We start from the raw sequence: 16,119 nt of genomic DNA on the forward strand, positions 1-16,119 counted from the left end.
CGATTTTGAAAATAATCGTTAGCTGCAGCTCTAGTATATAAATGTATCCAACATGACCCTGTCTTTTAAAATTTACCCAAAAATGTTATATTATATTTTCATTTTGGTGTATTTTAGCCTAAAAATACTGGTTTTGATGACATTTGCACAAATACCGTGTGACAAAAAATTGTGATTGCCTTTTTTTAATTCTACAGGGCCTCTGCTTTCAGCAAATGTATAATTGCTCGGGGGTTTTAAGCTGTTTTCTAGCCCAAAATTCTGACTTTGATCATGTGTGTGCAAATAGTAAAATTGCTCTGGACAGCAAGTGGTTAAAAGTGTCAAATAAGGAATGTGGTTAAATGACAATACTCAAATTTAAATTCTTGTTCTTAAACTGTACATTTCTAGTGCCGGCTTTTGTTCTGCTTCAGCAATGTGGCAATGCAGCGTATTTGTTTTAATTTTTTCCTTTTGACAGTGACTAATGAGAATTATTTATTATTTCTCCTTTTGTGTACGTGCTTGTGAGCAGGTAAACGGTCAGAATTGTTTCAGTATAGTGTTGATTACATGCAGCAGCAGTTCCTTGTACACAAGTGCATCTGAGCATGTCTCCATGGATTAAATTGTGGAGAACTGTATCTATGACCGATGACAATTGCTTGCCTGCTCTATGACTTTCTGTAACGCGTCTTGTTGTATTGGCATGCTTTTTTCTAATATGTTGTTTTTTTTTTTTTTATAGGTTTGCCAGCTTGTGACATCATGGAAATGAAAGGTAAATTATTCAGCAATTACTTTTTGGGATGGTACTCTTGTGTCCCTCGAGCTACACCACTTTGGTATGGCACACCCACTGTTGCAACAGATACATTTCTGAGGTTGTCTTCTTTCTCCGTGCTGATTATCTTCTAGCACCTCCACTTTTATAAATTCCACCTCTTAAGTGTCAGAATCTTGTCACTGTTTACTTTAGTAACCAGAGGGCTGAAGCGAATCTCTTGAATTTCAATATAAATGGATCAAAACACATTTGTTAAGATAGGCATGAATGCATAATGACACGTGTTGCACTTCACGATGATGGTTGTTGACATGCAATACAAAGTGTATTGCAATGTGCATTAACAATGCACATTAACGTGCATAGACGCATATTAATGTGCGTTGGTGCTTTTCTATTGATTATTAATGGGAAAACATGGGGGGGGGGGCAGGGGATGTTATTGCTCTGAATTTGTGCCGACTAGGGATGCATTGATACCGTTTTTTTGGTATCGAGTATAAGTAACGATCTTTCTTTATCCCCATACCGGATGTTCCATTAAGCAAGCAGGACGGCGTGTAATGACTCACTGCCTGACTTCCCGATTACCCGGGAAGCTGTCTCCATGCTCCCTTGTCACCTGGGGATAAATTTCTGGCCAATCAGGAAGCCGGGGGCAAGTCATTACCAGCCCCCCCGGCTTCCTGATTGGCTGGAAAGCCAGCTCCCTGCTGACGAGGGAGCATGAAGCTGGCTTCCTAGCCAATCGGGAAGCCGGGCAGTGTGTACTGACTCGCCTTCATTCATTTGCAAGGGAGAAAGCTGACATTTACAGGAGCCTGCCGACCTTTCCCAACAAACTGAGCAAACAGCCACAGACCCAGTGAGGACATCACTGGGTCTGAAAACTGGCATTGATTGAAAATCTTTAATTGAGGAGTTCATCGTTCGGGTTTTCATACACATTAACTGATATATAAACTGAGCAGTGTAAAATGATAATTACGCTGCTCTATTTGAATATTGGGTAAAGGCCACACTTCAGGAAACTAGTAGACTGCATACAGGAAAATTTAGTGTTTTATAACAAATGTTTTACAAGGGTTATATATTTACAAAATGGATTTAGAGGCAATGTCACCTTTTTGGAAAACTATAAATGCACAATTCTTCCTAAAAGAATAAATGTGCATTTTTTTTTTTTTTTGCATATGAAACCTTTGCAGCCATGATCAGTGGATTGCTGTTACTCCTGCAGACTTTTCCTCCCATCCATGCCTGTATTGATGTGTCGACAATCAGTAATATGGATGGGACCAAGTGTGAATGAACTACAAGTGTGGTAACGTGCTTGTTTTCCATTGACTATTTAAAGTCCTGCGGTGGCTGATGGGACTTGTTTCTCCATTCGCAGATCCTGTCAAAGGATCTGTGAATTGATGATGCAGCTGTGTGGGTGGAGCTATGCCCAGCCGTGCTGAATTAAAAAAGGTAAACAATCCTGTGAGGAGTAGATCCCTGAGATTTGGGTTTGTGGAGGGGCAGGAGAGGGGTCTGCGATCTGACCATGTTTCATGTTATACCCTAAATATGGGTGTAACATGAAACAAGGCCAGAAGGGTAAACTAAATTGTCAGGAACATTTAACACTAAAGTAGAAACATTGCATACCAATTAGTCTCTAGTAGAATTATACTGCAAAAGTAGATTGTTAAGCAGGAAACACTTTTTTGTTTTACTAGCCTAAATATATTGGTTTTGTCAGCTTTACACTCAGTTCAGTTATTTTCTGCAATTTTAATTTTTTATTTTTTGTAAGTGTATTTTAGTACATGATCATAAATGAAGAAATGGTTGCGGCTTGGTTTTACGAAGTTTAAAATCGCTTTCTTCTTATGTCGGGTTTAGATGGAAAACCTGGATATGATCAAAATGCAGGGCCAAATATTCAGGGTGTTATGGGTCCACCTGCAGGATATCCCAATCCAAATCAACCTCAAGGATATTACCCTCCTGGGCCAGGCATGCCCTCTCCATATGGATATCAACAGCCTCCCCCAGGTGCATACCAAGGTAGGTGTTTCTACACTGAGTGGCCAGATTATTATGACCACCTGACGCTTGTAGGCAAATTAGCTATAATTTTGCACTGAAGTTGCTAGAGGGCCAGACCTTTTATAAATAGGGAAGCAGGTTGTTTACCATGACAGTAGAAGTAGTTTTTTTTTTTTCCTGAAGATATGGGTAAACAATGCAAGTTAACAGCCTTTGAACTTGGGATGATTGTTGGCGCTCGGAGCCATGGAGCGAGTATCAACAAAACAGCAGAATTCGTAAAATGTTCAAGAGCAGATGTTAAAGTGTTTAAAGACTGGACTGTCAGCCGAAAATCTGAGTCTGAACGTGCGAATTGTGGCCGTCAGCGACTAGTCAATGTTAGGGCAGAACGGAGAGTGGCAGGACTGGTACAAGACAACAGAAGGTGCAACAGTGCAGTGTCAGATTCCTCACATCACCTTTCAACATCTCGTGGAGTCACGAGGTGGCCCAACAAAGTCATCTCGTGGAGTCATCTCGTGGCCCAACGAAATACTGATGGGGTGGTCATAATAATCTGTCCCCGCAGTGTATATGCAACTATATTTAGGAAATGGTCTGAAGGACTTGAAGCTTTTGCCGACATGATGCACTGAAAAAAGAATATTGTCTTAGCCTGGATGTTACTGCTTAACTGCTCCAAGGCTCCAGGCATACAACCTAGCTAGGTGTTTCATTCATTGATCTTTGTGGGAATAGGGGAGCAAAATGTTTAATTCTGCACTATAATTGACAAGTTTCAGTCACAATCTCTGCAATCTTTTGTGAAATCACTTTATAGATTTATTTTGTTTTCATTATTTGAGGAACTCAGTGTGAAATGATGGAATGGGAAAATATGATTTAAAATAAACACAGATCCTTGTTGGTGGGGGGCACATGACCACTTCACTGGGATGTGTTTTTTTTTGTATATGGTTTAGTATAAAGTGCTTCATTTACCATTGTCCTTCAGATGATGAGCAAGCAGTCTGCCCCTGTCTAGCAGCATATGTTACTCTTGGCAGCAGAGACTACTCTCTTTTGGTACTGTACTAAGGGCAATCTTTTGGTCTTCAGTGGGTGCCTCTTGCTGGTGGCCATGAGTGGTTTGCTTACCAACCAGATGCATGTAGAATAAAGGATCAGCACACCAGTCTGCATTGCTCTAGGGACTGATTGTTAGGTTAAGCATTCCTACTAGTGTGGTTTTTGTTTTATTCTAGTCTTATTTTTGTTGTAGTTAAAGGGCAGCTTTAGTCTCCTTTCTTTCTTTCTTTCTTTCTTTCTTTCTTTCTTTCTTTCTTTCTTTCTTTCTTTCTTTCTTTCTTTCTTTCTTTCAAAAAACAAGAACTCAAACAGCTCAGAATTATGTCAGTTGCTTGCTACATTTTAGTGTTAAGTTTTAAGTACAGTTAAAAATTACTGCCCAGTAACCTATTGTATGATCCTATTTCCTTTCCCAAATTGAAGCAATTTCCTGCTTACTTTGCTCAGTGCTAGCGTGCTTTTTACTTTTAAATGCTTTTAAGGTGGCCATTCCTAGCATAACAAATCCAATTAGTCTCTTTTTTTTTTTTTTTACTTCAGTGTATTAAGAAATGTAAATTTGCTCCAGTCCTGAATAGCAAACACATGTTTACAAGCAAGTTTTTTTCCCATCGCTGTACAATGCTTATGGAGGACTTATGGTAACTGTAGAGAACATTCCAAGACCACATCTGTGGTTGTGCTATAGTAATCATATCTATTTGGACTGAGATAATGCTGTGCTTTTACAGGCTAATGCCTGTTATTGATCAAACTAATCTAATTAGTAGCTAACCTTTTCCCTGAAAAATGAACACTTTTTTTTTTTTTCTAATAATATGCCTGTGTAAAATAACTTGACATGTATAATTTGTGGTGCCATTGCCTCTCTGTTCTCCCAATAGGGAATTCTTGAGCAGCCTTATTCAATGTATTCCTAATCTGTTTTAGGTTAGTTTGTTAAGAAACCTGGTAATAGCTAAATTTAACAATTTGGTAGTCAATATATTTGTAACTATATGCTTTTCATTTTAACATGTCCTCCAGGTCAGCCTAACTATGGAGGCCCTCCTATACAGAATCAGCCAATAGGGCCAGGTGGCCCATCTGCATGGATGCCGGCACCTCCAGCAAACCCAAACTGCCCACCAGGGTTAGAATATTTGAGCACGGTAAGAGGTTCTATTTCCACATGTCATTCAGTGTTCCTTATGGAAGGCTCCTTTTTATTATGTTTTCATGTAACAGTTTCCTTATACAGTTTGCAATAATTTTTCCATAGACCCTTTTATGAATGGGGAAAGCATGAGAAATGGGATATTTCATGTGCATAACATTCCATACATAGAGGCATCTCGTTTAGTTTTGCTGTCAGCCTCCTACTGAAAATTTTAAGCCTGATCATGAATTCTGCCACATGTCTACACCTAGGGCATGTATGTAGTGCACTAGAATATGTTTAATGTCCTTGCCACTGAACAAAAAATGTGGTCTCTTGGTTCACAAAATGATGGTCATAACCATATTGGGTCAATTAAATCACCCAGGATACGCAACCCCTTTGTTTACAAACTGAAGTCGGCATGTCCAGTATCTGCCACTGCTAAATAGCAAATCCCCATCCGCTTTTTGTGAACACAGAATGTCACTATTGTACAAAGGAGAACATCATACTGCATCCCCAACTCCATGTGCGGATTTGTGCATTTTAAATGTTGCCATTTTAAGCTGCTTTAAAAGATGCTCTCCCTGCTGAACAGTATAATAAAATACCCATGTCCCCACTTTAAGAAAGGCTTGCAGATTGTCCTTCAAAAAAAAAAAAGGCCATAAATAACTTTTTAGACTTCAGTGGGGTTGATGCTGTATTTGGGTATGGTGGAATTTCCTGGGTTTGCTGAACCTCCTGCAAACTGAATTTTGCCTGATTTTGCTCATCCCTAGTCCTGACCCTTTACCGTTCCACCAAATGCATCGCTTAACAGATAAAAACATCTTGGCTATGAGATCTTAGAAGGGTCTCTGTCAGTATTGCCTTCTTAATGCTCACAAAGTCTTCAAGTTGAGTTCAGTCCTTCTTGCCTTGTAAGGTTGTATATAATTCATTACTTTTTTTTGTTTTTTTTGTTTCCAGATAGATCAAGTACTTATCCATCAGCAAGTAGAGCTACTAGAAGGTATGCTACATTAACCTTTAATGGATTTATACTAGTGTGAGCGAACCATTATACTTTGAGAGCGTTTTCATCCTGTACTATTCCAAAACAAACATTAAGGTATTGGGAGTAGGGATGAGCTCGGGGTCTGACCACACCTGGTCTGAACCTGAGCTCCTTTGAACAAGAAGGTACCCTAAGCACTTCCGCCCAATCGGCGCTGGGCATTCCCCACCCCACAGCTCCATGTGGATAAAAGGGCAGGGTGTCTGTGTGCAATTGTAATTTACCGAATATGGTCACATATTAGGTAAATGTATATGGTCACATATTGGGTAAATGCCATACTGGGTAAATGTAATTTATTAAATATGGGCATACAGCCATATGAGGTCAGTGATTTCACTGCATCCCGCCTCTTTGCTTACATCAAGATGGGCATGTTTTATAGGCTCATTTAAGGGTCTCATTTAATTATTCAGCACGGGCTACTTTTGTAGAAATGCTTTAAACCAGAACAACCAATGTGCAGCCAATTAATGTTTCATAGGCCCAAAGATCTAGCACACTTATTTGGATATCATTTTTTTTTCTTTCTGTGTTTGAAAAAAAGATTTTTCTGTTGCTGGTTATTAGTTGGTAACATGGAATAAAGGTCATTAAAAGCCTCGATGCCCAGACCAAATTTAGCAGCATTGTTTTATTTTCACCTAAGATCATACATTTCTTATTGACTTGAACAAATGTGTAATGCTGGGCACACACCTTACAACCATCGCAAGACTTTTGTCTTGCGATGGTTGTAAGGTAATGGAAAAAAAAAAACAATCTGCCTATCTTGGACAGGCAGATCGTACTTGCAATGATCGCAGGACTGCCCCGCTGAGGGGCGGGCTTCTGATGACCGCAATGCTGAATGGGCAGTGTGCGCTTGCGCACACCGTCCCGTGCGGCATTTATCTTATGAACATGCCACACACCCACCGACAATCGTATGTTTCTCAGCGGGTTTTCGAACGTGTTCCTAAGATAAAAGACGTGCAGCCTTACAGTAGCAGAGGTCGCACACCTTCCACACACCTTGCGATAATCGTGCGATAGCGGGATTTCCCGCGATTATTGTACGATTATCGCAATCTGTGTGGGCACCTTAACATTGTGTTTAAAAATTAACTCTGGGCAGAAGAAAACTGCAAGGGTTAGGTGCGTTTTTTTTTTTTTTGTCTAGGGTTTAAAATAACAAATATGTTCACCAGTTCCTGCAGTCTGTCCCCCCTTTGCTTCAGCGATGTGATGACTTTTGTGTCCAAAAAGTGAGTGAAGGGGGACAGAGGGTGCAGGGACCAGTCTCACAGCCAGGCAGGTCAGAGCACTGGGTAAGTACATGTTTGTTTATTTTTAGACCCTATACGAAAATAAGCACTTACCCCTTGCAATGCGGGGGTTAGCTCCACTGCATGGGTTGTACTTTCTTCTGCGTGGAGTTGTAAGCAGCAGCGGCAGGTAATGGGATACAAATCATTGCACATCTTACGTGTTGGGTGCTGTAGTTAAAAAAAACAAAACTAAACTTCAGGTTTGATTTGGTGAACCTAAATGCTTTCATTCAGATCCAAAAATTCCACATGGAATCCACCAGGTTTGTAATAGTCTCTCCCTGATTGGTTCCTATTTTTCCAGCACATCAGTAATTGCTTTACTCCCCAGAAACGAAATATGTGCCATTTGCCTTCTGCCAGTCTTTAGAACCCAATGTGTTCACCAAGGTTCTAGGCCCTGTGCTTGCACTGTTATGCTCCCAGGACATCCCCATTGTGAGATCTGATCAAGCTCCTTTTGAGCAGCCAGCACAATTCCTAGCCGGCAGTGTGGCGTGGACATTTCTGACCTTGAAAGGGTTCGATTGCATCCAGAACTTTCAGAAGTCCATGCTGGAGTCATAATGCTTGAAATATCTGTGTCTTATCCTAACCACAGCTCAAACCCAGAGTTTTTCGTCTTCCTTTCATACTTCAATTTCATTCACTTCCAGACTTGGGCTTTTCAGCCCAGGAGTCGTTCAGCTCTTTACTTCTGCGTGAGTCATGGGGCTGATGGTAGCCTCCTTTTGAGGCAGTTTACTCAGTTCCGCTCAAGATCTCTACAGCGCAACATCCTGTCATTATGGGACAAATCAGTTCAGTCTTTGGACAAACTGATTTGCCTGACACATATGATCAGGTTGTCTCAAGCCTGGTCGCTTAGGAGCCCAGCTCTGAAGTTCCCTTTAATTTCATGTGTCTTCTGTGGAAGTGAAGAGAATTTACCCTAGGAGGGTGTTAACGCCTTCTACTCTAAACTTAAAATAAATAAAGTTTTGGCTATATATACACATTAAAGACTTAGTCCATCCTAAATTTAATTTTGTCACATTGATTTTGTTTTCCATTCTTTCTGTCCCAGAGTCAAGGCAGGAAGTGAAATTAAATTATTTTTTAGGAGTTAGATATACCGTCATCCTGATGTTCTAGTGATTTTTATCTTTTCCTTTCTATACCAGTGACATTGGTCTTCAGTACAAATGGAGAGGGCAATTCTACCCAGCCAAGTATATGACAGTAAAATTTCACAGGTTTTCTTACCCTTCTAGTTTCAAATAAAAAAAAAAAACGGGAAGAGAATGACATAAGACATACCTAAGTGAATGTGGACAGGTTGTACGTATAGGGGAACTCGTCATTGCTGTTGCAATGATGAGTAAAAAAGTTCAACCCTTGAAATGTATCAAAGTTGATAACCCAGCAGTAAATAGCCTTGAATGTGTAACTTAAGTGTTCGATCTGCCTGTCGGAATTCTGAAAGGGTGCAAAAAGCCGATGGATAATTGTTTGCCAGCATCTACCCAAAACTAAAATATATTACAGGTTGGCTGGTCCTTTTTTTTGCTATTTTTTTTTATTGGTCATATCACTGTAGCAATCCTATGTCTGGCGAGAACTCCGTAGTGAGGGAATGAGGGTAACGGTACTCTATATGCAAGTACAGTTGCAGTATTTTTTGGAAATGCGAGAAATCCTAACCTGTCCACATTAATTTCAAAGCAAAGAAAAAAATATTGCAGTTGGGTATGGGCTAGTTTTGTTTGCATATCTTTTCTCCTAGCACTGCCATAGTTTTCACATTTACCATAACCCTTTTTATTAGTTCAAGATTGGATTTATGATTTTTTTCAGATGCATGACAAAACCTTTAAACATTATTTTCAGCTTTGATTGGCTATGAATCCAACAACAAGTATGAGATTAAGAATAGCATGGGCCAGAAAGTGTACTTTGCTGCTGAACAAAATGATTGTTGTACCCGGAATTTCTGTGGACCTGCCCGGTCTTTTGTCATAACCATTGTTGATAACATGGGTCGTGAAGTAATCAGACTGTCAAGACCATACAGATGTTCTGCATGCTGTTTTCCCTGCTGTCTACAGAAGGTAAAAAAAGATGCATTAAATTGTGTTAGTTGTGTAGGACTGCGGAATGACATCTGTAATAAAAGACCATATCTTCAATGCCTGCTCCTTTTTTATTTTCAATATGATGCATCCCCTTTAAGTGTAGTAATATACAGATAACCCTCAAATTACGCCAGGGTTAGCTTCCAGAAGGAATGGTTGCAAATGGAAACCAATGTAAATTGAAACCCTGTATATAATGTGTCAATGGGAAGTGACATACTATATTTAAAGCTTTGAAATTAATGTTATGAATGCTCCAAGGGTACCCTTTGCCCCTAGCGTGGCTCTGTGCCTCCATATTTCCAAATTAACTTCTTTGTGCCCCCATATTTCCTAGTGTACCCCTGTGCTCCTCTGTATCTCCAATTGTAACCATGTGCTCTTCTGTAGCTCCATGTGCCTGTGTACATCTCAATGTGTATCCCTGTGCCACCAGCGCATCAACCATGTGTGAAACACCATACCTACAAGTGTCCCTCTGTAGGTGTCCAGTTCTTTGAGCCCCTTCCTGAGCCACAATCCTCCACCTATTCCCCTTATCTAGCTGCCAGAGACTCTGCACAGTACTGTGCTTTTGTATTATAACCACCTGCAATTGTACTGTACAGTGTTTCCCTGCATATCCTTAAGGCTACACTAGGTGACGCTGTTTTAATGGCGGTCACATAACCAACTGAAAAGGGCTCTATTTTGAATCTGCTTAAACGAAACCGGCACAAAACGAGGGCTACCTGTACTGTATACTGGCTGTGTCGTTTTTTTTTTTAGACTTGTTTTGTCAATAATTGATGTCTTTAGGCATCACATAACTCTCCTATCCTGTTTGTAGCTACTTGATCAGATGAGGCTGCCATTTGATATCCGTCAATGATTCTCATGCCACCTTTTTTAAATGTAAATATTGAGCATGAATGGCATTTAACGTGAATTTGGTTTCATTCAGTAAATGTTAGTGTTTTTTAAGTTCAGGTTTTATGGTAAATTTAAACCTTGTGATTAGTCTTTATTAGGTTAAAAATCTTATAAATGTGTTTTTTACACAAATGTACTGTAGTTACAAGTGGAGTCTCCCCCTGGAACAACAATTGGCTATGTGAAACAGAACTGGCATCCGTGTTTACCGAAATTTACCATTCAGAATGAAAAGAAGGAAAATATTATGAAGATTCATGGACCTTGTGTGCCCTGTAGCTGCTGCTCTGATGTTAACTTTGAGGTATGAATTTGCGTGGACAGTGTTAGTAAAGATTTCCGTTTGCTGTGATCAGATCATTGAAAGAGGTCTGATTTGGATACTGTGAGTTATTGCATTTTGCCATGTTGCATAACGTTATGCTTTTGTGAACCAAAAGGATTTTTCTACAGTGGTCTATGTTGTACGCCTTGTATGTGTGGATTTGATTTTTGTAGAGGAGATCCATTCTCCATGTAATCTTTTTGGTTTCTCCTACAGTTGAAGTCCTTGGATGAAAGCTCTGTACTTGGGAAGATTTCCAAGCAGTGGACTGGAATGGTGAAAGAAATGTTTACAGATGCCGACAACTTCGGAGTTCAGTTCCCTATGGATCTAGATGTAAAAATGAAAGCGGTTGTTCTTGGTGCCTGCTTTCTCATTGTAAGTGCCTTCTTTATGGTATCTGCACTGTTAACTAAGCTAGAGGCAAAGCTAGATATAGACATGACATGTCATATAGATAAGGCATACTTCCATAGGGTCAGTCCCCTGAACAACTTCACCCATTGTAGTATACAAATTTAGTAATGACTAATGATGACATGCTGGATTTATATTATATTGTATTAGGGCTAGGATAAGCATGCAGTACAAAGTCAAGCTTTTTATGACTTGATTGGGGTTGTAAAGACACTCTTAGAATATTGGCCCTGAAGCCTGAACATTTTAAAGACTCCTGCAATGGTGGCTCTCATATTATTCTCACGGGTTTTCTTTGCTCTTTATGAAGATGGTGATTTATCACCCTGATTTACCACTTGTTAAAAGGGTCTCTGCATTATTGGTGATGGCTGGCTTCGGGTTTCATATTTACTAAATTCCCAGTAACTGAACATGCTATGTGGAGAGGGGGGAGGGGCTAGCTTATATTTGTTGGGGGCTAGCTTATATTTGTTGCAAGGCAACCCTAAAAAGGTTTCTGAAATGGTTATCAGATTTTTACTCTATTAAAAATGCAGCGCAAAAACTTTACTAGACATCCGCATTACATAGTGTTGCAATGATTTATAACCTCTTGCATAATGCTAGTCACCAGTGACAAAGCTCAGTCCTTCCAGTCGCTGTCACAATAGCTCCTATAGCAGGAGAAAAAGTTTAGAAAAAAAACCTGTGCATCCTCTCAGAAATCCACTGATGTCCTGCACACTTTGCAGTGTTATCATAAGCAATCTAATCAGGAAGTGTTAGGATTACAGAACACCACCGCTGTGGTATGGCGTTCAGGTTGGGTGGGATATTTTGTAGTTCTACCACACTTCCTGTGCTAGGTGACAACACTGCTCCTCAGTGAGCTTGTCACCCTAGGACGGAGTCCTGAAAAAATAAAATGAATGTAGCCACTTCATCTAAGAATTGATAAGCTGCAATGTACACATTTTTTGCTCATGGGTTTGTGTTTTATTTTTAAAATCTAAACTGTTGCTGCAACAACTGTGCTTGTGACCCTCTTAGTGTGTGCCAACCCAACGGTCGATTTGATATTCAAAGACCTATATAAATTGTATACAGGTAGCCCTCAATTTACGCTGGGGTTAGGTTCCTGAGGGAATGGTTGTAAATAGAAACTGGTGTCAATTGAAACCCAGTATATAATGTAAGTCAATAGGAAACGAGGGAGTTGTGTTCCAGACCTTTTTCAAAATTGACATAAGTAATGAAATACAGGTACATTATATTTAACTCTGATACATCAGCTCACACAAGGAGCTTTAAATAAAATGTACCTGTATTATGTTATGCCAGGATCCCATCCTGAAAAAAGTAATTTCAGGGAGGTGCCCTTTCTCATTTCTGGGTGGTGCCCTCGAGCAACATCCCCACCAGCTTCTGCTGTCGGAATAGAAAAAAAAACACAGCATAGGAATGAATAGTTAGATTGCTATTAGCTATTTCAATTTGCAGTAGCCAACAGCAGTCTAGCTATTGCACCCGCCCCCTGGTGCTGTCAATTAGCAGAAGAGAACCGGATTAAGAACTTCAGGTACATCTCTGCTAACGACGGCAGCAGCAGTGGGCGGGTGCAATAGCTAGTTGGCTATTGCAAATTGAAATAGCCAATAGAAGCCTAACTATTCCTGTTTTTTGTTTTGGATTTATATCGCTTTACATAGTTGCACATTCACATGAGTCCCTGCCCTCAAGGAGCTCACAATCTAAGGTCCCCCATCTCTCATACATACAGGGACAATATAGACAGGAGCCAATTAACCTTCCAGCATGTCTTTGCAGTGTGGGAGGAAACGGAGTACCTGGAGGAAACCCACATAAGCACAGGGAGAACATGCAACTCCTTGCAGATAGTGACCTGGCCAGGAATCGAACCAGGGACCCCCAGTGCTGCAAGGCAGAAGCACTAACCACTAACTTCCTCGCTTTCCACTGACTTTTTTTATTTACAGAGTTTCAGTTTACACCAGTTTCTTCTTTAGAACCATTCCTTGTTTTGAGAGATACCTGGAACCTAACTCCCTCACTTCCCATTGACATTGGTTTAAATTTACAACACTCCCAGAAAAGGGTGCCATTTTGAATCCGTGCAAATTGAACCCTTGTAAGCTGAGGGACACCTGTTCATGAAAATGGATAATGTATACAGTGTATTAAAACCAACTATATGATGAATCAAACCGTGTGCTTGGTTATGTTGCATCATTATGTAACTATATTGCCATCTGCTGGTTACTTGTAGTAGCAACAGTGCGTGTGTGTGTCTTCTAGGAGTAAAGATAAGAAATACTCACCTGATCCTCTGCCCTGCAGCAGTGCCCACTCGCCTCTTTCCCCCCTTCCCTCCTGTTGTGATCTGTCTCTTGGTGATGTCACATCTAATAGACGTATTAAGCTGGCCACACATTGTTCTATTTATGTCACTGTACCCACAAACTGAAAAAATAGAACAGATTCCTTTTATCAACGCTTACAAGTGTTTGATGGATGAATCCCTTGCTGCTTCCTTTGTATCCTGAGAGCAGCCACTCTCAGAATACAGACTGGCTGCAAGCAACGTTCATTCAAAGATTTTTCAGCCGGCTCCTTTAATCTTCTAATTGAGGGATGCCGGCCAGAAGGGTGTCGACAGCATCACCCAGTATATAAATTTCAGCTGGTTCTTGAAGAACCCGATGAAACTCGCATGGTGTAAGACCAGCTTTAGACATGATGACATCACTGGTCCTTAGACCATCAGAGCCCAAGGGAGAAGAGGCTGTGGGGACTGGCCTACCAACCAGATGGGAATAAGGATTGGCTGAGTATTTCTTTAGTTTTGCCCCTAGAGAAAAAAGCAGTTAACACCTACACTACCACAGTTAATTTTTTAAAACTTGTTCTTTAACCTCCCTGGCAGCCTGTTTTTTTTTGTTTTTTTTTAAACATTTTTCACTTTTTTGAATTTCCTGCCGGTTCCGCCCCCCCTGCGACGCCGGCACTCGCAGGGAAGGAACCCGGAAGACTGATGCCGGCATCGGCCGGAGGACACAGTGGGGCTCGTAGGGACAAGGTAAGTGACGCTACAGTGTATTCCTGAGTGTGGCTTGGGGTTACTGCTTTTGGTACTGAAATTTAACCCCAAGCCACACTCGGGATTACCGCCAGGACTACTAACCTTGACTGCTTTGACAAAGATTATATCATTATTGATCTACAAGTGTATCTGGTCACTAAATATGCTCCTAAATACTGATTTATTTATTTATATATGAAACTGTCTCAAGGCTTTTTTTTTTTTTTGTCTCTCCTGCAGGATTTCATGTTTTTTGAACACTCTGAATAACAAATAGAATTCAGGCAAAGGAACCTATGTCAAAGGAGCATCAAGAGCACCAGCCTGTTTCAGGATTCATCTTGGTCTTGTAACTTTTTAGATTTAAAAAAAAAAAATCCATGTTTTCTAGCCTGTTAGATTTTACAAAAGCCATTTTTTTTTCTGTTCAGTATATTTGTGGAGATTTGTTGGGTTTTTAACTACTTTTAGCAAAGTATTTTTGCATTTCTGTGAAGTTGCTGTTCAAGGTGCTACAGTGACTTGTCTACCATACATAGTATATAGTTTTATTATTTTTAATTTTAATTTTATTTTGGTTATATTGCTCTGAACCATTTCCATTGCACACATCAGGGCACTTTCATTATATTGCTACCTTTTCTGTGACCTTGTAAAGGAAACCTGGGACTAGTGATTTGGTTTATTCTACATTTCATTAGCATAGGGATAGATATATATATATATTAGGGTGATGTCTCCTTTTTATCACCCAGTGATAAGTGCTATTTTAGGATTTCATTTCACATTTTCTTTATTTTGCTGTATAGACATTTTAACATGCAAGTGCTTCTTACCTTCCCACTACTGACCTATGCTAAAAAAAACTATCTACCTCCATATAAAACCGTGACTATAGTTAGTGTTAAGTGTTAGAGGCTAAGTATTGGTAAAGATTTGTAGATCCCACTGTCTTGAAATTGTTGTGCCAAAATCAATATACATATTATAGGATATATACATATCCTTGTAGGTGTTTATATTAACCATCTTTGCATTTAAAATATTATTTTAGTAGTTTGGTTAATAGAGCCAATAGAAGGTTTAGCATTACTACCAGCAAGGAACAGCTCTAAAGCTAGCTGCAGAACTCGCTACAATCACATTTTTCAGGTATGTAATAAGAGGACCACCTGCACTGGACAGCTGATAAACTATGAACCATGCTTATCAGTTTTACAACGATATGGTTGTATTGTCTGCTATTTGGAGTGACTTACTTTGAGTACATACTGTATAGGAGCCTGTTTTATCCTTTGCATACATTGAAGAGCAGCTGTACAAACTGCCTAATGAATTGGGGTAGTGTATTTACTTCTCAGTCTTGGAGCAGAATGTATATCCATGTGGATTATACTAATTGAAAGCCAATGCAGCTTGCTCGACGTTTGTGTGATGTGAAATTAGACTCCTGTCACCTCTGAATACTTCTGGTCACGCACAATCTTTAAACTGTATGTATTTATTTTAAGTAGCACTCCTAGATTGTGAAGAGTTTAGGCGGGTATTGTGGGAGAAGCATTACCTGAATCCTTTGCATCAAGCTCCACCAGGGGCTGTGGATGTAAGGAAAAAGTAGTTATTCCCGCTGTTCCTCTTTTATTGGAGCAGCAAGGAACGTAAGTTCCAATTTTTCCATTTCCTATATGTAAAGTGTAAGTCTATGGTCTGATAAATAATTGTAAATTTGGTATAAAACTATTCTAGCCTCTTCAGTAGCTTAAATGACATCTGCAGTCTAAATGGATTCTTCACATCGTAGTAGGTCTATGATGTTGACATAAGATTTTTATATGTTCTTTATACCTGAATGTCAAAGAAATGTTGCCTTATGTGTTTATT

General features: G+C 39.8%; 1 protein-coding gene across 1 annotated transcript; it reads left to right on the forward strand.

Moving 5' to 3' along the window:
- Positions 1-736: 736 nt before the first annotated feature.
- Positions 737-14,514, forward strand: LOC108798040 (phospholipid scramblase 2-like). Its single transcript, XM_018569743.1, has 8 exons — positions 737-763; positions 2,660-2,824; positions 4,892-5,028; positions 5,991-6,033; positions 9,258-9,478; positions 10,557-10,718; positions 10,956-11,117; positions 14,479-14,514. Exons 1-8 carry the CDS (start codon positions 751-753, stop codon positions 14,506-14,508), a joined length of 933 nt encoding a protein of 310 aa, XP_018425245.1. The 5' UTR covers positions 737-750; the 3' UTR covers positions 14,509-14,514.
- Positions 14,515-16,119: the final 1,605 nt, after the last annotated feature.

This window comes from Nanorana parkeri, unplaced genomic scaffold (genome assembly GCF_000935625.1).
Source record: "Nanorana parkeri isolate BGI_ZX_2015 unplaced genomic scaffold, ASM93562v1 scaffold1387, whole genome shotgun sequence".
NCBI lineage: Eukaryota > Metazoa > Chordata > Amphibia > Anura > Dicroglossidae > Nanorana > Nanorana parkeri.